This window comes from Myiozetetes cayanensis, unplaced genomic scaffold, assembly GCF_022539395.1.
Source record: "Myiozetetes cayanensis isolate MyiCay16 unplaced genomic scaffold, myiCay2020 scf4, whole genome shotgun sequence".
Classification (NCBI taxonomy): Eukaryota; Metazoa; Chordata; class Aves; order Passeriformes; family Tyrannidae; genus Myiozetetes; species Myiozetetes cayanensis.
This window is the reverse complement of record NW_026087631.1, coordinates 40,671,177-40,696,129: the sequence shown is the minus strand read 5'-3', so window position 1 is coordinate 40,696,129 and position 24,953 is coordinate 40,671,177. Positions and strand designations below refer to the sequence as shown.

General features: G+C 36.1%; 1 protein-coding gene across 8 annotated transcripts in view; it reads left to right on the top strand.

The window, feature by feature from the left end:
- CNTLN (centlein) overlaps positions 1-24,953 on the top strand; it is a 185,606-nt gene that overhangs the window by 113,863 nt on the left and 46,790 nt on the right. For 5 of the 8 annotated variants that reach the window (XR_007630627.1, XM_050329958.1, XM_050329957.1 and 2 more), the window contains exons 14-15: positions 12,022-12,115; positions 12,794-13,017. The exons of 2 other annotated variants lie outside the window; for them this stretch is intronic. Coding sequence is in view for 5 of the 6 variants with exons in the window: in XM_050329958.1 (XP_050185915.1) it covers positions 12,022-12,115; positions 12,794-13,017 (318 nt within the window). In the remaining variant the exon portion in view is untranslated. Of the gene's footprint in view, positions 1-6,109; positions 6,631-9,199; positions 9,354-12,021; positions 12,116-12,793; positions 13,018-24,953 lie in introns of all 8 variants that reach the window. One more of the 8 variants, XM_050329962.1, reaches the window with a different exon arrangement.

The window sequence follows — 24,953 nt, the reverse complement described above, 5'->3', positions numbered from 1 at the left end:
TGGCTGCTCTCCAGCCACTCTGTGCCCAGCCTGTAGCGCTGCAGGGGTTGTTGTGGCCAAAGTGCAGGACCCGACACTTGGCCTTCTTGAACTTCATACCATTGGAATCAGCCCAACTCTCCAGCCTATCCAGGTCCCTCTGCAGAGCCCTCCTGCCTTCCAGCAGGTCAACACTCCCTCCCAACTTGGTGTCATCTGCAAATTTGCTGATGATGGACTCAATCCCCTCGCCTAAATCATTGATAAAGATGTTAAACAGGACTGGGCCCAGCACTGATCCCTGGGGGACACCACTGGTGACTGATCCCCAGCTGGATGCAGCCCCGTTCACCAGCACTCTCTGGGCCCGGCCCTCCAGCCAGTTCCTAACCCAGCACAGAGTGCCCCTGTCCAAGCTGTGGGCTGCAGCTTTTCCAGGAGTATGCTGTGGGAGATGGTGTCAAAGGCTTTGCTGAAGCCCAGACAGACACATCCACAGCCTTCCCCTCATTTACCAGGCGGGTCACCTGATCATAAAAGGAGATCAGGTTGGTCAGACAGGACCTGCCCCTCCTAAACCCGTGCTGGCTGGCTCTGATCCCTTGTCCATCTTGTAGGTGCTGTGTGATTGCACTCAGGATGATCTGCTCCATAACCTTGCCAGGCACCGAGGTCAGGCTGACAGGTCTTTAGTTACCAGGGTCCTCCTTGCAACCCTTTTTGTAAATTGGCGTGACATTTGCCAACTTCCAATTGTCTGGAACATCCCTGGAGAGCCAGGACTGTTGGTAAATGATGGAGAGTGGCTTGGCAAGCTCTTCTGCCATCTCCCTCACCACCTTAGGATGGATCCCATCTGGTCCCATGGACTTGTGTGGATCCAGGTGCCTCAGTAAGTCACTGATTATTTCCTCCTGGAATACAGGGGGCTGTTTGGCTTCCTGTCCCTGTCTACCAGCTCCAGAGGACAGTTGTCCCGAGGGCCATCTGTTCTACTGGTGCATACTGAGGCAGAGTAGGTGTTAAGTACCTCAGCCTTCTCCTCATCCCTGTTAACTATGTTTCCCCCCAAGTCCAACAAGGAATGGAGGTTTTCCTTGCCCCTCCTTTTGTTATTAATGTATTTATAGAAGCACTTTTTGTTATCCTTAACAGAAGTAGCCAAATTGACTTAAAATTGTGCATTTGTCTCTCTGATTTTCTTTCTGCATGACCTAGTTATACTCCTAAACTCACCCTGAGTAGCCAGCCCTATTTTCCATAGTCTGTAAGCTCTCTTTTTATCCCTGATTTCCTTCAGAATCTCCCTGTTCAACCAAGCTGGTTGTCTACCTTGCCGGCTTACCTTTTGGCACACCAGTACAACCTGTTCCTGTGCACTCCAGACTTCCTTCTTGAAGCACGTCCATCCCTCCTCTACTCCCTTGTTTTCAAGGGTTTTTTCCCAGGGTATGCTCTGGACCAGTCTTCTGAACATGCCAAAATCTGCCCTCCGGAAGTTCAGTGTGGAGGTTTTATTGGTGGCCTTCCTTATATCCTTGAGTATTGCAAACTCTATTATTTCATGGTCACTGTGTGTGTGTGTGTCTCCGACCACAACATCTCCCACCAACCCCTCTCTGTTTGTAAACAACAGGTCTAGTGGGGCCCCACCCCTGGTAGGTTCATTTACCAGCTGGAGCAGGGAATTGTCCTCTATACACTCCAGGAATCTCTTAGACTGCCTCTTCTCTGCCGTATTGAGTTCCCAGCAGATATCTGGCAGGTTGAAGTCACCTACAAGAACAAGGGCTGGCGATTTTGAGACATCTGCCAGCTGCTTGTAGAATAATTCATCCCTTTCATCATCCTGGTTGGGTGGTCTATAACAGACTCCCATCAGGATGTCAGCCTTGTTGGCCTTCCCCGATTCTGATCCACAGGCACTCGACCTTATCATTGGTGACCTCAAGTTCTACAGAGTCAAGGGACTCTCTAACATATAGAGCCACCCCTCCACCTCTCCTACCCTGCCTGTCCTTTCTGAAGAGCTTGTAACCATCCATGGCAGCACTCCAGTCATGTGAGTTATCCCACCACGTTTCTGTGATGGCAACTATGTCATAGCTTTCCTGCTGCACGATGGCTTCCAGCTCCTCCTGTTTGTTGTCCATGCTGCGTGCATTGGTGTACCTGCACTTCAACTGGGCTGCTGATTTTACTCTTAACTTTGGCTTTTCATCCCTGGGCTTCTCTTTGGAGAGCCTGGATTCAACCCCTTCCCCCTTCAAACCTAGTTTAAAGCCGTCCTGATGAGCCCCGCTAACTTATGGGCTACAATCCTTTTGCCCCTCCTAGATACCTAAAGCCCATCTGGTTTAAGAAGACTGGGTACTGTGGAGTTTGCCCCATGGTCAAAAAACCCAAAATTTTGACAGTGGCACCAATCCTTTAGCCACCAATTGATAAGGTAGGCTTTCCTACACTTCTCCTCATTCATCTCCTCATTCATTCCAGCAAGTACAGGAACTGAGACAAATACTACCTGTGTGCCTGTCCTGTGAACTGATCTACCCAGTGCCTTGAAATCCTTTTTGATTGCCCTGGCACTTACTCTATTAATATCATCACTGCCAGCCTGGATTACCAATAGTGGATAGTAATCTGAGGTTCAAATTAGCTCAGGAAGTCTCTTACCAATGTCCCTCACCCTGGCTCTGGGAAGGCAGCAAACCTCCCTGAGGGATGGGTCTGGTCGACAAATAGGGCCCTCAGTTCCCCTCAAAAGGGAGTCACCTACCACAACTACCCTTCTCTTTTTTCTTATAGCTGTAGTTGTAACCCGTCTGGTAGACAGGGTGCATCCTGCAGGCAGGTCTTCCTCTTGCCTGACCTCTACTTGAGTTTCTGAGTCTAGAGCCTCATATCTGTTGTTCAAGGGCACCTGGGGAGATGATGGGGGTCGAGAGGGTGTTCCGAACAGGGACCTGTTTCCATTCCCCCTGTCCACTCGGTTTGCCTCCTGATGGCAGGAGGGGCAGGGCATCACTGTCTCCTGCTGGACTTCCTTGGAGGTCGAAAGGGTGTGACTCCACCAGTTTATTTCCCTTTCACTTTCTCTAATACTTCTCAGCCTCTCTACCTCTTCTTTGAGCTCTGCTACCATGCAGAGCAAATCTTTGACCTGCTCGCATCGCACACAGGTGCCTCTCACAATGTCTTCTGGCACTGCTGCCACGGTCAAACAGTCTGCACAGCCAGAGACCTGAATGGCTGCATCCTTTTTGGAGGGTTCTCTCTGTGTCAACATATTCCTAGTGTTAACAGTAGCGACGGCTTTCATTTTTTTAGAAACCGTTACTGGCTTAAGTTGAAATATGGAAAAAAACCCACCAACAAACAACAAAAAAAACAACTCAAAAACAAACTAGGAGTTCGCTGTGCCCTACCTGTTTGCCCTGCCTGTGCGAACTGCCGTGCCAAGCCCCTGTTTACCTGCTCCTGTTTGCCATGCTCCAGGTCGCTCGCGCTCCCTGGAGATGTTTATATAGCCCTCTGGAGCACCAGCTAACGAGCCTGTCCCACCCCTCTCTCACCTCATGGGTTCCCGAGGAGCAGACAAGGCCAAGCAGGAATCAGTGATATGATATCAGGTGTTAATCTCCATAGAGTTCTTGCTACAGAACAGAATTGATGCATAATAGTGATAAATCCACCTTTTGTTATATTTAAATTTTAGCACTATGTTATATATGCAAATATTCTCTATGTTTGAATCTTTCACTCTTTTCACAAGATAATACTGTATGCATGTAGTGTTCTTTAGCTTAGCAAATATGATAAGTATTTTATCTTTACTGCTCAACATTCTGCATGTTTTGCCTCCTACAGTAACAAGATGCTCGTAACTAGTTGCTATTTGTATTGATCCTCGTAATATACACAAGTAGTTTAGTATGTTAACAGGTGTTCACTTCAGAGGGCTCACTTGTATTTTACCATATGTTTTACTTGCTTGCAAAGAAAAGGCATCCTTCAAACAGTATCATGCCTTTTGTTTGTCATTTTGCAAAACTATTTGTTTAATTACTTATAAATCTTTAAAAACATGCTTAAATTGAATGAAAACAAATCTATAACTTTGAATGTCAGTTCAGGTATGTCTATTTATTTTTTATTTGTGAATTAACTTGTAGGAAGTATGGTAATTTACAGCAGATGATGTGATTGCATATACTTGTAACACTTGCCATATGGTCAGGCAATGAAGGCTGTCATCTCGTTATTACTGAATGACAAACATCATGTTAAAATAATAACACACAGAATAGGAAGTGCTCACATTCATTTATCTTAAGGTAGAGTGAGTAATTGAAATAATATGAACGCTACCATCTGAAATGTCACACAGTTTATGCTTGCTTATCATCTATATTTCAGAACTATAATTTTGTTTGCCAGGTACTACATAATTTTTATCTCTATGGATATACAGAGTTATGATGGTACCTCAGGGAGAGGTGTAGAAGCTTTTCATTGTTTGTTTCCTTCCAGCTGTCATACATGACTTTAAGTGCTACTGAGTGCAAAAGGTTGCTTTAAAGAACTGAGAAAATAATAGCAGAAACTCAGTTTAGGAAGATGATTGAAGAAAGGTATTGGTCTAACACCTTGTCACTGGGGAGGAAAGTGCAAACTGCAGTTTCAGTAATAAACCTTGGTTTCATTGAAGCATTTGAAAAAATCCCTTTTATTTCTAATTTCACCCAGTAACTTTATGTAACCATAAGGCAATGTCTGTTCATTGTGGGAGTGCTATGAATTTCCATAGTGGAAAGTAGCAGTGCGTAGGTATTCATATTAAAGATTTGCTATCAAACACACAAATTCCATATCAAATTCACAAATGTATATGAAGTTTGAGCAGCTCTTGTCTGAATTTACCCTGTACATTTATCTGAATCATATCTGTGGTACCCACTTCATAATGGATTCCATAAATTTTAAAATAATTCAAATACATTGGCAAAATGTCCTTGTAAAAACATGTAGCATTCATTGAGAAATAGTATGGTTTCAGTATTTTCAGTGTCAAAGGTAGTTTTGACATGTTGTATGCTACAAAGTGAAGGAACTGACCAGTATTTTACAAGGTGACACGTTCAAGTTAGCCTTGTGCATTCTTGGAATATAGTCTTTCCTAACCATAGAAACCAGAGAAATCTAGAGCCCCTGACAGTTCCCCTAGGGAAAGAGTGGGGATGGAGCTTGTACAAAACTAAGTAAAAAAGATTTTTTCTCCAAAGTACTGGAATAAGTGGTTACTGAACACAAAACTTACTCTACTTCTGGGGAAATCTCATAGACTAAAATATTCATTTTAGTATCTGTTAAAATTAAAATTGTCCCTTCTTGCTTGAAATTGTGAAGTTTAGTTGCTGCTTTATGCAAATGCTCCAGAACATCATAGGGAATCAGTTTATGGTTAATGACCTTGAGTATGAGTAAGCCTCAAAGGACTTTACAGACAGAGCATATATGTCGTATATAGGTAGAACACTCCTTCAGAATTTATATGAGGAACTTGTAAAGTTAAAGTCTCTTAATTGAAACAGGATAGATTTTTCCTTTCAGTGAATCGCAAAGACATATTATCTTTCATGGGTTTAGGTGCTGAGTTTTTGATGTCTCTTGCTAGGTTTTGTTTGGGGTTTTTTGAAGAATAAAATTAATATTTTGTGTGCGTATTTATGACACTTTAAAGAACTTGTTGATTTAGATAGCTAGCACAAAATTGTATTTCCAAGTAGTAATCCTTCTGAAAATGTTTTTTTTAATTCAATTAGTATGTATAACCAATACAGTAATGACCTGAAGATGCATCAGGAAGATTTATTAGCATACCTAAACTTCTATGTCACTTTGCCTTGAATTTTAACTTCTTTGCCCTTTGTTTAACAGCTGTATTATTGCAGCTAAAATGTTTTCATCTGCAGTACATTAGAATTATTTTTAATTTAAAGATTATAGATTGCTTTTGTCCTTGTGCTTCATGTAATATTATTGTTGTATAAAAATATATTTGAAAACATAATTAATTTTTTTACTGGGTGGGCAGAAAGACTGTGAATGCTAAAATTGCTTTTGTTAGGTGCAACAACTAGAAAGAAGATTCAATGCTATTGAAGGGGAATTAAGGGAACAGAAAGAAGTAAATAAAGACTTATTGAATCAGAAAATTTCTTTGAAAGAATCTTTAAAAGTACAAAAGGAAGATGCAGACACAAGAGAAGGAGAGCTGGAAACACTACTTAAGAGGATTTGTGAAATGAAAAAAGAAAAATCAGAACTTCAGTTAGTGATTGATGAGAAGGAAAGAGAAGCTGCCTCTTTGAACAGGCAAGTGGCAGAAGCTAACAGGTTGAGAAATGAAAGTGAAGATTTGCTGAGTCAAGTGCAAAAGCCGAAATGCTTGCCGGATGAAGCCAGAGCAGTGGCAACCTCTGGGCAATGTAATTGCAAGATAACAGGCACCAAGGTTAAATTAAAAACAGCCAAGGAAAAGAGCTCTTTGGGACATCATGGAGCTTTTCTCAAACAGTCCATCAAGGTTATGAGTAATGTATTTGAGAACTTCAGTAAGGACGGCTGGGAGGATGTGAATGAAAGCAGGTACGGCTCTCATTAACTTAGCCCTGTAGAGGGGACACTGTGCATATGTAAAGCACTAGCAAATGGAGATTGAATTTCAACTACTGTTGATTTGGTATTCAAAAAAAATACTGTCAGATCCTTTGAAATATCTTGGGAGGTCTTGTTCTGAGCTTATTGACTGAAATTTGCATGTGAAATTAACCACAACTGCATGAGTATTTGAATAGGTGCCAGGAAACCCAAAAGAAGGCAATGCTTGATTTCTTCCAGTGATGCTATTTTCATGCAGTCATGAGGCTTGAAATTGACAGTTTGGCAGGTTGATTTAATTTGCTGGCCCTTTGCATATTCACCACTGACAGCTAAGGATTCCCAGGCAAGCCTACTAAGTCGGTTTAGTTATCTTGTGACATGCCGACCCGGGAGGAGAAACATTTTTTCCCCTTAATTTAGTTAGATAAATTTTGAATGACCCATTTCAGCTTGCTAGCAGATGTCTACAAGCTGTTTAACATCCTTTAAATTAAGAACCATCCACACTAATTATTTCATGTATGTTTTATGCACAGTCATTGTACTAACTTTAATTGAATGATGTTTAAAAATCAGTTCTTTAAAGGTAATTGTTACCACATACAGTCCCAGTCACGAGTCACAAAGCTCTCAGAAAATTGCACTGGCAAGCTAAATAAACATTTAGAAGTTTTGCTTCTTCCATTTGTCCCCGCATACTTGAGGAGGAAGCAGTAGGTCACTAGGTAAATGATTATCACACCTTGTCAGGACTTTGTCCTAAGAGACAAGCAAAGAAATTTCTCAAGCCTATATGATCTGAAATGCAGGAAAGGTGGTAAAAGAATAAAGAAAATGGAATCATTCATAGGATTCTTGTTGGCTTTATGTGTTACACAGCAAATCAACAGTGGCAAATTAAGCCCTTCTGCTGCTACTCCCTATGCAAAATAAGGGGTTCCTGAACACAGTATTTCAAGCAAGATAACAAATTAAGAACCATGTAATTTGTCAGTTGATATCACTAATGCAAAGCTTATTTGTTTTTTTCTCATATTGCAGGTTTGATTTCAATAGAAAACATACATGTTTACACTTACACAAACGTGGATGCATGTTTGCAGTTAGTGAGCTTTTTATTTCATTTACTATGTTGTTCTCTTTAAGAGCAAAATTGAGCGAGCACACTGTCATTCCACTTCGAGTTTGAAGTGGAAAATAATTGCATAGCTTCAGTTGTCGTAGCTAGCCATAAATACTAATTTCGATCATTGTACAAATGGTGGCTTAGGGAATTCTTGTCATAGAGTAGTGAACATTTTTGAAAGGGAGGTTTCAGTGTGTCAGTCTCAACAAGTTAGGGAAGTATCTTCATTTAGTTCCCTCTTCTACTTATTAATAAATACTGTTCTTTATCATTAGTACCTACCTCTGAGTTTCTAAAGTCAAGCCTTCCATTTTCTAAATAGAACATTCCTTGAAAGCATTCAGGTGAGGAGAATGTGTATGTAGTTGGAAATATCTCAGTGCTACTGCAACATTTTTAAACCATTACATTGATTTCTTTTCTCATCAGTCAATAGACATACTAATGTATGTCAAGTTTTGAAAAGTATAAACATTTTTCTGTGTGAACTCTTCAATTTGAGGCTTTTTCTCTGGTTAAGTAGCCTCCATCACTAAACCATAGATTTTTATGATAGTGCAACTTAATTTGAACTCAGTTATGCCATTTTAAATATCTTGGTTTAAAGAGTAACAAATCAAAATAGCCTTCTGTCAAGGGATTTCTTCACAAGTCTGTTCACACAAATGATGATAAATAGCCACTGATGCTATAGAAAATGATGTGTCCAAGACTTCAAGTTTTAAGATAGACTTCACTGAATATAAGAAAGCAAATGATAATCTGAGGCAAGGCAGTGAAAAACTGTCAATTAAGAGCACATTTAGTGCAATTTTAAGGAAAAATTTGAAAAATAATTAAAGTTTCAGGTCCCATTTCTCTGCATGGCAAGCAATCTCAGTGAAAGGATTATCAAGTTTACAGAATTTAAAAACACTCCAAAGGGGTGCTAAATAGAGATTTCACTAAAGTGTAGTTTTTGAGTTTGTCTCAGATAACACTACAAATGAAGCTCAGTGGAAACTAAATATTATAAAGTATTGTACATTTACTTGTTTTGTTACAAAATGTGAAAATGAAGGAAAGTAGAAATTTAGTAGTTTATGAGCCATTCACAGACTTGAAATACTGTCAAGTATTTTTTCATGTATGTCACTTTTGTAGATTGTAGCAAAAGCTGTCCTTTAAGAAGCAACTGAAGTCTCAGACTTCCCTGCATTATAGAGTGAGATTCTTTTTCACAGAGTAGAACTTTTTAAGACCATTTCAGTGATAGGTTTCTTTTTTATTTATTTGTAAAATCTGTTAAATAAGTCACCTTAGTACTGTTTGGATTTTATATTAGATCTCTTCTTTTTTACATGTGTTAATTTCTATATGCTTAAGCATTGGCTTTTTGGAACTTTTAGTATTTGTCTTGATTTTGTTTTCCTGAACATGCTGTTTTAGTAACTCTGAAATACCAAATCCTGAAAGTTTGGAAACAGTGATTATGAAGACAGTGCAAAACATTGATCCACTGCCAGACAGAAGTAAACAACAAGAAAAAAAGTCCTGCAACACTGTTCATTTAGAAGGCCAAAATGAGCAATATAATAAAAAGGTATATAATAAAACTTGCTTTGTTCTCCTATGTGGAGTGCTGAAGTTTAGTATTAGCACTGCTGTTCCCCTCATAATTAATTTGACTCTTGTTGTGAAGGGAAAATAAAATCTACTTCCAGATATTCAGTGGGTAGATTCATTGTCATTTAAAATATTTTCTGAACGATTAGTCTGCAAAGGTATTTGGAGAGGTTGTCAGGATTGCAAAAGCTGATTAAAAAATGTTAAGCTGCTGTAATCTAATGCTGCTGTCTCACAGGCCAGACAAAGAATGCTACAGACATCCCATTAAACTTTCTCTCAATCAGATATGCTGTACAGAACAGGCTGACCTAACCCATAACAGGGAAAGAGCAACATCCGTCCCTCCCATCTAGCCAAATTGTGTACTGACTCACCAAGTATAAACATCTCTCACTTTGCTTGGTGTGCACTGGACAAGTTGACTCCGTCTTACAAAGATGCTTTTGACTCTATCTATATCTAGGAGATTCTATCTTGAGAAAAGTATACTTTTGCCTTCTTCTTAGTCTGTTTAAATTCAGTGTCTGGGATTTGTACTGATTGTCTCATTGTTAACATCTATATGCTGTTTTCTCACAGAAGAGAGCCAGCTGGTTGTTTCCCAGGTCTTTGGAGGCTCCATACAATCAGTAACAGATGACTCATCCTTGGACATTTGAACAGTGTCTAATACTTTTTCCCTCCTGTGTTTACCCAAATAAATCAGTCCATGGAATTTAAAACACAAGCAGATATTTTTATTTCTTAGTTCAAGAAACAGAATACTGAAACACTGGAAAACTTGCTGCTTTAAGTTAATTAGTTTGAAATTCAGTTTTATATGGTCATATAATAAAAGGTTTGAAAAAAAGGTATATTTTCTTAGTCTCCAAAATTTTAAAGTGAATACGAACTCTCTGGTCTTCCTACATTATCTTGATTGTGTTATCCCATCAAAACCTTTTGGATAAGAAAAAATGAAAAAAGGAAAATTCTTATGCAATCATCTGTTGGTATAGAATACATAGTATGAGTAGGTGCACATGATATAATGTGAAAATCTGGCAGAGTGTGTTACTCTTGTTATCTCCTGCTGCTCCTGAGTGAGGACATACAAGGCAGGCAATCCTGGAGGCTCTGTTCTCTCATGCTCAGCCACTACCTCTTCTGTAGGCCTGTATTGCATTTATTCTCTGTTTCTACTGGAAGAGACAAACACAGGTATATCCTGATGCTCATATTTAACAGACTGGTGGAATTGGAACGTACACAGAAAGCGTCTTGAGAGCCCTAAACAGTTAAATATGCTTCAGCAGAACTCCTCCCATTTTGTAGGAAAAGCATTTGAAAAAATGGTTTGTGAGGACAGAAGATAGTATTGCACAAAGGTTTAGTGTAGACAGTTGGGAACCCTAACTGATTTTAACAAAATTCTTAAATCGATCGAGGGGATTAAAGGACCCTCCAGCTGTTTCATGGTATTTTCATAAAAAGAAAGGCTAGAGAAATCACCGAAGTCCTGACCTATGCCAAGGGTTAAGGATGACATTTATGACAAAATTACTTTCGTCAATTTTGCCCCACATGGTATAAATATATAATACCCTGTGCAGTGTCATCAAAGTTATTTGCACTCTCTTACAACTCATACGTTTATTAAAACTGTGGCCTAGAGTGGAGATCTCCATCTTTTTGCTGCAGGCATGCATCATTTGCTCATCATCTGCTCAGACCTCAATTCTTGGTCCTTGAAACTGTGTGGTGATTGTAGAAATCTAGAATTCATGGCGAAGCTGTCTTGCAATGTTAGTAATCTGTTCAGTGCAGTTAGTAGTGAACATGTTGCTCTTTACTCTTTTAAATTTTATTTACAGCTATTTTATTTATTAATATGGCCAGAAATATATTGCATGGTACCACATAAATAGTGCAATTTGAAGACTTTAAAAGTTGGATAAATGTTGAAGGATTCCAGAACAAAGGTGTTTAAAAATACACTCAGTGAAGTAGTACTTTGATTTTAGAGTAAGACATTTTCATTTTACATATTGCAAGCAACATTCTTCTTCACTCTCTTCTTCTGTCATTGGACATTGGATAGGTTCTGGAAACAGCTGATTTTTCAAATCACATATTTGAAAGGCATACAGCAGACTTCTGTTAACCCTGGTCAAACACAGTGATTTTATTTTGCATGTTCACATAGATTCATGTGTCTTCTAGTTACAGCTCTGTATGTAATCTGGTCTTCCTCCTTTTGAACCAATGAGACCACTAGTCCTTTTAGTTTCACTTAAATATCTTGAAAAATAAGATACTGTAGACTTTCAATTACTACAAATCATCTTTTTTACCTACTAGTAAATTCAGATCTTATCTAAAAAAGTAATGTGTATATTAACAGATATTTCATATTTCTCTGGGATTCTTCAGAAAAGGCTATGACTTACCTATAACAGTTAATTTATTCTTTTACATTTGATGGGAAAATACTCTTCACTGGCTGATATTGTAAGACTCATTTTCAAACTGGAATTCATTGGAATTTGTATATTATTTGAAGTAATTTTTGTTGTTTCAATTCAAACTGGAAAAATTTGCCATATTTTGTTCAGTGTGCCACAATGAAGAGTTGCTCACTTTGTGCTTTTCTTTTTATTTAGTCTCATTCACAGAGTAAAGACCTAGAAAAGTTACATTCTGAGAGGAGGAAGATCTGCCATCTTATAACGTCACATCCATCAATTCTAAACAAAGGTAGGAATATTATTTATTTTTGGCAACTTTGTCAGTAAGACTGACGAAGCATTCCTGCCTACCAAAACCTCTGCTATATTACATAAACCCATTGAATGCTGTTACAAAATTTGCTTGTTTAAAGTTGTATGTGTACTTTCAAATATTTAGCTCATTATTTTAAAGTGAAATTGTCAAATAATAAGTGACTGTCAAACAGCATCTTTTCACACAGTTAATATATACTCCTACTAAGTGTCACCAATTGAATCTACTAATTGATACGAGGCTTTTCATTACCTTTTGTTCATGTTTGCCCCTTGTAGCCAACACAGCTAATGAAACAAATTAATGGCTTTTGGCTTAGACCTTAAAAAAACCCAGTCTGTTAATAAGACTGAAGACACTGAAGGCCTTATTTTCAGTAATACCAATCAGAGGTACATTTAACTTCCAAGTCCTTTTTGAGTTTGCAGTGTTGGCACTTCAGAAAAAGGACAACTTTGAGCACTTATAGGTTGATTGGTTTTATATGTTTTAAATGTTGTATATTTTTATAGGTTAACTGTTAATTTATCAATTTCCTTACTGAAAAATATTTTGAAGACTTCAAGGGTGTTTTAAAGGGCCAAAACAAGATCAGAAATCATGTTACTTATGATGATCTGTCAGTTTAGTAACATGACATTTTATGTTTAGTGAACAGAGCAAAAAGGAGAAATATCACCCTCCAGAAACCAGGCTGCACTGTTACTCTACTGCAGGAAAGAATTAAGTCATTGCAGAAGCAGATAGCTGTTTTACAGAATGAAAAAAAGACTGCAGTGGCTTCTGTGAAGGAGATGAAAGAAACCAATGAAAAACTAACAAATCAGCTACATTTGGCTAATCAGAGAGTTCAAACTAGTAAACTGACCATAGAGGTAAAGTACTTTTCATTATGTTGTCTCATAATGTTTGGCTTAATTGTATTGCAGTTCTCTGAAACTGTGATAACATTGATTTTTGTAGTTTAATTTATTATAGTCAGAATTATGAAAAAATATGAATTGGAATACTTTTTAGGGGATTCTGAGTCAGTTATTGTGTACTGAGGCCTGAGTAGTCTTCGTGGTGGCATTTTATGTGCATTCAAATGAGTGAGGGTAGTTTCACTTTAAACCTGTGTCCTGCAAACTTTGCTTTGCTGAGAATCTGGTCAGTCTACAGAAACTAACACCCATTCCTCTGTGAAGAACAGGCATTGTCTCCTTATGCCCCAAGAAAACTGGAGTTTTCTTTTAAAAGGGGCTCAGGCCAATTCCATATCTACTTAATCCCATCTTTCTCTGTTAAGGTGGAAAGCCAGAGAGCAAAATTTATGAACATAGAGGCTAATAAACTACTTGGTTAACAGCCCAAAGATGCCAGCTTTCTTCTCTGCTTCAGTCTTTGTTCCTACTTAATTCTTTTCCACGCTATTACTCCTTTCTGGTTTTCCCCATTCTCATTTATATATGTGTTTTGTGTTAATCTATATGCAGCTCCTCAGCTGGAATTCTTTTCTGTTCGTACTGTAGTGATTGGCCTGCCCTTTACAGAGCTGAATCAACAAACACTTATGCAGTAATTGTCTCCTGTTGGTCACACACACATCCTGCTTCCAGAATTATGGTGCTACAACAGATGGACTTGCTGGAAGGAGGCAGACATTAAAAAAGAAATCAAATCCCCTCCCCCTCAAACTTCTTTGCATTTCTGTCTTTGCACAGAAGGCAGAAGCAGTATCAGGAGCAGCACTTTTCACTTTCTTAGTGCTAGGGAACTGCTAATTTCTAGAGGAGGGAAAACCTAATTTCTTCTACTCATTTTGCATAACTATATATATGTAATGAATTGAACTGAAAAGACTTTCCAAGATCATTGGAACCAATGAAGATCTGCCTATCTTACAAACAGTATTATAATACAAAGTTTCACGGGCAGCATAAACTTCACAGGGAATTACATGTATAGTTTAGATAAAACATTATGATTTCTCAGACATCTTGAGGTTTTGTCTTCCTAGAAGACTACACCTTAGATGTCCATAAAAACAATATGAAAATTGAAATAGAAAATCAGGAAACTGTTTAAAAAAAAAAAAAAAAACAGAAAAGGGGGGGACAAAATTTGTAAATATAAGAGCTGCTGTAATGTAAAAGACTGACTAAAATCAAAATAGCATGTCTTTAAAACCAAACCAGTTTTCTTTCACTCAGTTTTTCTGGAAGGTTTAAAAAAAGAAAAAATGGTCACTAGTCTATTCAAAGGATGGTGCATTCTAAGCAAAAATAAATAAATGGTGTTGCAGGTACTCAAGGAAAAAAATCTTTATTAGGCACGCACATTTTTTTCCTTCTCAGCAAACAGTCCAAATTCCCTTTCTTTCAACTAATTACTCTTCAGGTGCCATAGTAGTGCTACCAAGTGGGAAATTTAAAGCAGAGACTTGGGCTACTTGCCAAGTGAAAATTGAGGAGGTAAAGAACCTATGCAGTCACTGCAGGGTACACTCATGTTTTAGAGGGAGAACCCTGATTCAGACAGATCAAATGGTAGTAGAGCACATATTTATGTGTGGGATTTGTGTGTTTTTTTGTAAGAAATGCTATCTGGAAGTGAAGTTTTAAGACACTGTAATGGAAATAATGGTTTTTTTAAAAAATAAATTTCACTATCAAGAACATTTTTATTGTTTCTTCTTAATACTTCTGTTACTTTAGATTTTAGAATTTTCTTGCACAGGTAGAAAGTAAATAAACAAGCACACAAACCATGAAAAAATAAAAGGTTGAAACAATCTCTGGATTTAGGGAGATTCTTAAACATTTCAAGAGTGCCAAAATTACAAATATCCAAAAATAAGCTTCCATAAACCACCATAACTGTATTGTTCTGAGTAAACTTAGTGAAGTTGTAATCCTAGGCTAATGGAAGTATAGCAGTCTAGCAACTGTAAACATTAACAGCATGGCTTGGATGAGATGCCACATTGCCTAATTTATCTAAGAAAATAAATCCTTTAGCAGATAAGGGCAGATGTTTGTGCAGTCAGTCCTTCATTATAATCCCTGAGGAATCTAGGAGATCGACTCTGGATTTAAGATTAAAATGTTCCAGATGTTCACTTTGAGACAGATTTTACAGTTCATGCAACCTAAGGACTGTTTGGCATCTGTTGATTTTCAGAATATATGTACATGTGTGGTTTTGTGTATTTTTCTTGAAGATCCACACAGATATGTATGTTGTGAATAGCTGTCTGCTCTAAAGAGTACAGAATTCTAGACTCAAGTTCTGGTTTGCAGTTACTGCTTTGCAGTAATGTAGATTTCTGTCTTTGTTTCATTTCTGCAAAAGCAATTCCTTGCATATTTCTGAAAAAAATGACTGAAGTGACTGCATATGTGAGAAGCAAAGTTTACATTCTCCAAGGATTCACATTAACACTGAGTCAAGACCATCTGTACAGAAGTTCAGTAGTTACATTTTGCTCTTGGGGTATAGCAGTGGCAGCTAGAGCAAATACTTAATGCAGATGCAATGCTATGTAGTATTTTCTTGGTTTCCAAGAAAAGCATTTGATAGAAATTGTTGGAAAAATCCAGGGATTTTTTTTCTGAAGTTTATTCCCTGCCCCCCATTTCTATCATTAAGTGAGTGTTTATATTGCGTACCACAGAGTAATTGCAGTTAGTTTTATGCAGTGTCATTCTTGTTGCAAAATAGCAGGCAAAGTATATTGAATAAGAAATTAAAATCATAAGCAGGTTAAGTTACTAGCGCTTATCTTATTCACATCAAAACTATTCACAGGTGCACTGCTTAAAGGTACCACAGGATCATTTGCATCCGTTCACCAGTGTTTCTCAGGTGATGTCACAGGAAGAGTTGCATTTGTTAATGGAATGCCATGGGCATTTACAAAGTGCTTGTGGGTGCTTCAGCAGGAAACCTGAGTCTCAGAATACAAACAAGTCAACCAGTCAAATGCTGACAGATCCTTTGGAGAGGAGAGTGTGAAGGTTTAAGTAAAGGGTTTTTTTCAGATGCTTTCCTGCAGATATATCACTACATTTTTTCTGAATTGGGAAGGAGCTTTTTGCTTTTTAGAACACTGCATATTTTAGCTGTAACTCAGACTATGCTTTTTTTCTGGCAGCATTTCAAATATACCTCAAAATTTTATTTTAACTATTTGACTTCACTTTTCTTTGAATTTTAGGGGAACATTTTCCCCCTGAGCTCATAGTTTGTTTATGTAGTAGATTATCTCAAGCATAGAAAATTATGAACATGAAAAGCAGAAGAGTAAAGTGCAAAATGAAGCTTTTTATTCTTTAAAGGTTGTGTCTTTCTTTACATATTCTCTTGACTATTTTTGTATTTTTTGGCCATTGTATCCAATGACAGCTCAGAACGCAGTGTTGCATCTGTAAAATCAGTGTCACAGCTTCACTCATCTTACGGTACCCAAATATGAGTAAATCAGCCAATTTATTATTCAGTTACACTGAAACAAAGAAGAAAATGATGATTAATCTAGATGCATTGTAAATTGTTGAACTTAACAATTATTTAGACAAAGATTTTGCTTAGACTCTGGTTCTCCTGAAGGGATTTTTCACTTTTTAAAGTTGTATTGTATTTACATAATCATTTTTGCATGTGTGTAATTTCCTTAAAGTAAATTTTCAGAATAATCGTGAAATTACGAACTGAATGCTCTTTGTAATTATCTTGGAGTAATTATTTGGACACGTTTTGTGAACTTTCTATGCAAATATTGTCCAGTTAGAAATTCTTGTAGATACATCCAATTGTTTCCTACCAAAATGCTTTCACACGTGTCCTGGTTTTATTTTTTTTGACTTCTATTACATGGAAATACTCCAGAGCATTTGTGCATTTTTTTGCTAAATTTATAAAAGAGCTTCTGTGTTTAGTGTCATCTTTTCTAAATTAAGTGTTGGGTTTTTTCTTCCTCTGGTAGCATGAAAAGAGACTTCTTGTTTTCTATATAAGATAATACTAATCATACTTTCAGGATTTATGAGTGATAAAATTTTATAAAACATTTTAGAATTATTAAAATTTAGAATTTTAGAAATTTAGAATTTAAGTTAATTAGAAAAATTTTTATTTAAGTTAATCATAAATGGTAATTTCTACAAATAAACTTTGCAAGAAATTTCTTCTACATCAATAGCATATGCAGGAATTCTTACATTCATATATATAAGTAATAAAAAAAAAGGTAAAAACAGAGATGCTCTAATGACTTCATATTTATAATCTAATAAGAATTCAAATTGTTTCTGTTCTTTTAAACAATGTCCCTTTCCATGCTTACAAGCCATCTGTAAATCATGTCTTACTTTTATCTACCTTAAAAATAAAACTCATATATATACACCATATTTAAGACTTTTGCCAAACTTGGTGTAAAACCATTTTCACTGCTGTCCACCTTGGGCATAAATTCTAATGAAACAATAAAAGAATTCTGTCCAGATGTTTAGGAAAAGTCTATTCCCAAAACCATCAGGAGAATCATGATTTCTCTCCCCTTTCCTTCTTTAGGAGCATAATCTGTAGATAATCTGTTCCTAACTGCTTTTAATGCAGGTAGTTTAGGTTAATTTACGGGAACTGTAATTATTAGGCACAATATTCAAAAATATGTAAAGAATGTTTCTCTAAAATATTTTCAAACCAGAAAATTTTCTCTTCTACTTCTTCTGAAAATGCAGAAGAGGAAAGGTAAACCAGAAGGGATGAACATATGATAAAGCATGATATACTGCATGCCCTTTCCAGAGTTTGCAAATACAATTTAAAACAGTAGAGGCTTACCTAATAATTAAACTAAACTATGTGTCAGCGTAAGACTGAAGTCTTCTCAAAATTTAGTTGAGTGTAAATTCTAATTTTTCACTTCTGAGGTAACACTGCTGCTAGCCTTGTGTGTATGTGCCTTGAAGAGACCTGTTTGCAGGCACAGTAGATAATTAAAAGCTCAAAATACACCCCAATTCACGTGTTCTTGACAGAAAGACTTACTGCATTGTTCCAAACCTGAGCAGTGACATTAACTGTGGGCAAGAAAGATTGTCTGTAACGTAATTCAAACTTCAGTTTTGTTCTATTTAAATTCTATTACTGGGCCCTACTTGTAATTTTTGAAGGCCTTGAATCAACAATATTGAGATGTATAGGTTTTTCTGTGTTGTAGGTTTATTAAAGCTTTTAGAGCCTAATAAGTCAAAAATCAGGCTATGCAGTCACACTTACAAGGGCTGAAAACAGAGAGGGAAAATGTTCTCTGACTCTGAGACTAGAATTCACATTTTTCAAGTCCTCCTCCAAAATTCTGCCTGGAATAAAACACAATCACCTAATTAAATATGTTTGTTCTAACTGTTTGGTTACTAAATGGAGAAATCTCTGTAAGATTTTCTCTGACCACTGATTGCTGCTCAAGTTGAATTGGAAATAAAATGAGGACTTGGTAGAGGTAAACATGAGTGTAACTGACCTTTTAAAATGCATCTACTCGAACTTTTTTGTATTATTTTTGTATTTTGCTGCATTGAATACTTACAGCATACTGAAGTCAGTTTCTTACAGTGTAAAATATATTTATCGTGAAACTGTGCTGTCATTACAAAACATAACTAAAGCAGAATATCTTTTGCATTTATATTGATCTCTGAAGCAAAATTACAATAGACCTGTTGCATTATTGATGAACAACATTTGAAGCACGTTGCATGTAGGAAATGAGTCTCATTCATAAATTAAAGAGAGCAGTTGGCATGAACTAGAACTATACTAGACTTATACTCCTGTCAAAATGAAATAATTTAGAGAGAGGTAAATTCTAGAAAAATGTGTTATTAAAAAAAAATTGTGGATACTACATGAAATTCAGAGAATATACTTAGAATCAGTACAATTTACATTAGTGTATCATTTAGAAATCCTAAAAAGTATGCTTCTATATTAGAAGAACCTATATCAAAAGAATTAACATGTTCTTATAATGTTGCCAAACAGAGGTAGTACACATATCTAATATGTTTATATCTGATAGTCTATGATAGTAATAGAATGCACATATAGAATATACAACATACCTGTACATATATTGAAATAAACCCTGAAAGATATCATCCTGTAATTTTTATGTTATCAATTTGTGATATGTAGCTTGTTTTTCCTCACCTTCCCTGTGATTTGACCAAACTTTCCTTGAGCATTGAATCCTGTGTTATTATTAGGAAAAAAAACCTAATCAAAACTGAACTTAATTTGCGTTTTTTTCCCCAAAAAATTTCCTGAATACAATACAGTTTGAGATCTTGAAAGGCTCAAGAAATACTATCATAATAGGAGTTCTTTTTGTGATCACAGGAATGTCTTCATTGAATTCACTGGCATCTGCTTAATTAAAGTGTAAAGCTTGACTGTTGTTGAACCTTCTCCACAATGTAAAGTGTTCTATGGATAATATGGTTTTGCCAGAGAATATTTATTCACCCTTAAAGCTCATGCAAAAAAAGGTCATTGATTTGGGAATAATTATTCATATGTTACCAAGAGATTATATTTCAGTTCTGCAAGTCTGGTTTTCTAATAGGTCATCACAGAAAACCAGTTTGGGTTGCAGCTTGACCAGTACTCTTAGACTTGTTCACTAGAGTGGCCCATGAAGTATTCATTATTAGTAAATACTGCAATTAAGTATGAAAGTGATTTACTAATCATTTCACGCATGTGCTTATTCTCACTGAATTCAATGAAATTTCAAGACATCGTGGTTATGGTCATAAAACTAAGTTTTATTTGCTCTAGTCTTGCATATAGACCACTCTGTAGTGGGAGGTTCCTTTGTGCTTTGCACTTTCAGGGAAGGAATAACAATAGAGGAATTAGCTGCAAATTTTTTTTTAGTATTCTCTGTTTTAGTATTCTGACAGACTGTACAATAACATGCAAGAAGTAGCTGCCTTGCGTTTCCATCAGCCATATATCCTACCTTGGAAGTTTGAATTCTCTCCACTTGTTTCATGATGAATTCTTACCTAACAGTCTCTCCTTTCTCTCTTTCCCAGCCTAGATAAAATTTTCCTGATTGTGTTATTACAAAAGTTTTCAAGACTCACAGGAAATTGGGGAGATAATTTTGTATTCCTTTATATTAGGAACATTAAGTGAGCTGATTCTCTTACCTTCTTTTACCTTATTTTTCTTTCCTTTGCTCCTGTCCTAAATTTCCCACATTGTGAAGATACGGAACATAAGATTGGCAGAAGAAAATGCTTAGTATGGTTAGCAAGATAGATGCATATACTAGGAAAATTGGTAAGAGACAGTTCTTTTATTTGAGAAGTTGGATTTTCTAAGAAGTTGGATAAGCAAGGTCACGGAATTGCAAAAACGGCTCTGTGGCCTGAAAGTATCAGAAGTTTTATAAGCACATTCACTCATTTTTGGTGTGTGCCCCTATGCAAGAGTCATTGATTGTTGAAATGTAAATAGGAAATAAAATTCCAAAAATTATTTTCATCATACTTGGTATTACTGCTACATGGAACACAGTGTAGACTCAATGTCTCAATTCATGCTGTAGGGTTATATTGGTGCATATAAGTACCACTTCATCATTTTCACTGGCTCAGAATCTCATATACCATTAAACTAATTTTTCAGTTGATCCTTCACATGAATGATAACATTATTTTTTTCCCCAAGATAATGGTTTACACCTTACACATACATTCTCTCTGGATATACTATGAAATAAATGGCATTCTTTTTGCAGTTTGTTTTAGAGGTAAAATCTTTCACTCATTTTTTTTAAACTTAGTGGCAATGGAAAAAATCCAAGCCAGTGCAAGAGGGTATCTTCAGTCATTGACAACTAGTCTAAGCTTTCAATCATCCACCAGAGTCTGATTGAAAAGTATAGATCATTATGACCTCACAGTGTTTTTAATGAGGAAATCATTACATCATAATGAAAACCAGTACATAGCTTGAGTTCACATTGAGTGAGGCTGAATGGCTGTCTCCTGAGAACTGGGACTCTAAAGAAAAATGAGAGTCCTAGTAGGTAACAAGCTGACTATGAACTCCCATTGTCATCATGAATAACACTAGTACAGTCCTTGAATGTATAAACTGGATTTTATACAATAGGAGCAGAGAGAATATGTTTTCTTTCCCTTGGCATGATTTGACTACTCCTAGAATACTCTGTGCAGTTCTAATACACAGAATCCAAGAAAGAAATTAAAGCAAGTAAAAAGCATTTCAAGACTTGGGAGAAGGATTCGAAAATATACCATTGCAGAGAACAATGTGGGATTTTCAGAGAGGAGATTAACAGGTAACTCAAGTTAAAATATGTAAGGAAAAGAAATGTTCTTGCAGAGTCTGCAGTCTAGCAAAGGAAGATTGAAAAAATATCTAAGCACTCATCATACCAGATACGAGATCTATTTTCTATGTGACTGTAATTGATCATTGCCAGCTGGAGTCAGAGAACTGCAGTGATATTGGACAATTAATCTAAAAAGGAAGAATTAGAGAAATCAGCTGCTTGTGGTTAGCAGTGGGCAGAGTCTTTCTTAGGGGAATAAAAAAAATATGTCTGTTCTGTAGGAAGCTTGAAAAAATGACAGGAAGAGAGAGGACGTGTTTAATGGCTTGAGCTGAATTAATGAGAAATATAAATAGGAAGGTATGTTCTCAACTTCAATAACACTGTTCATTTATCTGTAGAACTGATGGAAGAAATGCATGTACTTCATAGAGCACAGCTGGGCAACAGTATTTTTGTAATGAATGCCAAAATGGGTTTAGTAGTGCTGTGGAAAAGAGATGTAAACATGGATGATGAATGTAAGATATGTCAAACCACTGTTTTATAAGGATGTACCTTAAGCCCAGGAAGAGTATTATAATGACGTTCAAACATCAGGTTATAAGGAAGAGAAATTATGAGACAGGGGAAGAAGATATCACCACTCAAGACATACACATACGGAGTGTGGAAAATGGACACTGTAATAAAGGAAGTAACCTGAAGGAAAGGCATATTCCACAGTATGCAATAGGAACATTTAAAGAGAAGCAGTCTTGAGCAGAAGATACGCGGAAAAGAAAAAATAGCTTTTGTGGTGTAATGTACGCAGAATTTAGGATTACTGTTGACCTGTACAACTGTTTAATGTTGCTAATTGCAGAGCTGAGAGAAGACTAAAGCTCCTTAATTAGGTAATATGTAACTTGATAAGGAAAGAAGAATGCAGAAGATAAAAAGATAAAGATTTTTTTTAATTTTTTTTCTTAATATTTTTTTCATATTCCACCTGTAGGGTTGAGCTTAAAGAAGCAGTTTTTCAGTAAGGCAGTAATGAAATTTTTAAAGGAAAAAGCTTTCCCTTTTAGTTGGAAGCATAGAGATAGATTAATCTTGGTTTTGAGTCAAAATCTTGATAAAGGACTAAAGCTGAGATATTTTGTCAAAGGCTTGGCTTCAAAAGAATAAACATACTTATTTTTCAAAGTATTGTTTGTAATATAAACTAATTAAAACTAAATTTACTATAGAAAAATGAGGGAAAGGTATTCTGATAGAAAGTAATTTCAATTAAAAATGTACAGGTGCTGCACATGCTTGAAGATATAAATTTTACAAGTTCTGTTACCAAAGTTGGATAATCACAAGTAAAACTAAGCAGTCAGAGACATAAATTTCAATTGTTTTTTTAGGGAAATCTATATTGAGGACTGAAACTACAGGTAGTATATGATGATTTACAGTTTCAAGATTTCTACTTTGAGGAATTACTCTGAAAAAGATAAAAGTGTGTTTTCAATGAATGTAATTTTGATAAGAAGGCAGTACTACAGCTTAGAGTGTATTTTATTGCAGACCATTATCACAGGTATTATTGTATACAGTTCAAAACATACTTTCATTTTCTTATAAATTCCTCCAAAGATTGTGTATATTGCATTGTCCTGTGTTTATTTCCTCATCAGGAATCATAAAAGTTTAAATTCTTTTTTATTATTCAGCTGCTGGTTTGTGATGTTTGCTATATTCTTCATAAATAGGAGAGAAAAACTTCTTTATATATACAAATAAATATTTTCTTATTTACATATACTCAATTGTGTAGCTCTGGACTAGTCTTTACACTGGCAACTTTTGTAGCAGTCATCCTGTGTACAGTATTCATTTTATATATATCAGATCCTCAAGGGCCATGGCTTTTGCCAGATGAAGCACTTTTGATTCTGAGGCTGATGAAATACAGTTCTGTTATTGATCTGTGCATGACACAGCCAGTCTCTCTGCTGGCAGAGTGTATCAACATTTATCCAGGAATTTGTGAAATGTCACTCAGATCATGTTCATAAGGTAAACTGTGCAAAAACCAGGATCCAAGCTGAGAATCCATGAGGAATTGGACGTGACTCTCTTATTCCTTCGTCCTATCTTCTTGGTCAGACAAGTGGTATTTGTTAAAACAATGTCTATGTTTTGTATTAGGTGTTGAAGAAAGTATGATTATCACTAGGAGCACCCTGTAGTGTAGTCATACTGTTGTTTTTCTCAGGTTTTTAAGTCACTTGGGAGAAACAAGATTTTAAGTCAGTGGAAGTGATCTAAGCATTGCAAGTCTGTAATTTTTGTTTTGTTTCTAGTGAAATTATGATTCCTGTACAGCTGCAACCAAGAAACTGCTTAGATTTTCTGAAGAATTTTAACTTTTCTTGCTTCCGTTTGCATGTAGAGATGTGTGGCAATTCATGTTTGTCATTAAGATCTCAGTAAGCAATAGTGATCAGAAAGAATTTCTACAGATTTTTCTACAGATAAAACCACCAAAATACTGATAATTACATGTTTTCTTTCTTTATAAATTATGATTGAAAAAGGCTGCACATTTTTGCTAGTATCAAAAGCATATCATGTAAAAAATATTGAAAACTAAAATATAAAATAAAAAAGCACACTTCCATATACTATTTATCTATTTGTAAAGGATCAAATGTCCCTTTTCCAGTTATTTTATAGGTAGTGTTTCAGCAATAGACTTGCTGTTATCTGCAAATGGATGTAGTGCCTTCTCATCAAGAAAATTGGTTTGAAGTATAAAAAAAGACACAAAAAGCTGCACTTCCAAATTTTTATTTTGTCTTTCTAAAGCAGTTATAGCAGTAACAATTTTAAAGTTAGCCATTAAGGAAAAGAAATTATTTTTATATTTGTGAACAGTTTTCAATTTGAAACATTAAAATCTTTAAAAAATAGCTACATGTTTGATTTAAAAATCAGTTATTTGTTAAAGTAAGGAGAAACAGGTTTTATTGAAGTGATAGTTTTGAGTTTGGCAGTCTTGGGATGTTTTTCCAAATATAACAAGGATTTTCTTTTATTTCTCAAAGATAGTTTCTTTAGTTTGAATCCCACAATACAAAATCAAGATTTAATTGAAATATCACTAGTGAATGACCACTAAAATGTTCTTACTATCTACTTTTCCAAATGTTTTTCCCATGTTTGTACATAAAAATATAGTAAACCTAGAGTAGAAGAGTTGTTGGTCATGAAAAAATATTTGCCTACATGAGACATTTATTTTTACTTGTTATCCCTCCCTTTAACATATACGCGATGCAAACTCAGCAAGGTATGGAAAAGTCAGTATTTTAGTTTGTTGGATTTCAGGTCGAGTTGCGACTTTTTTGTTTAATTGGTTTTTGTTTTTGTGGAGTTTTTGTCTCATGGATATGTGTGTTTATTTTGCATAGATCC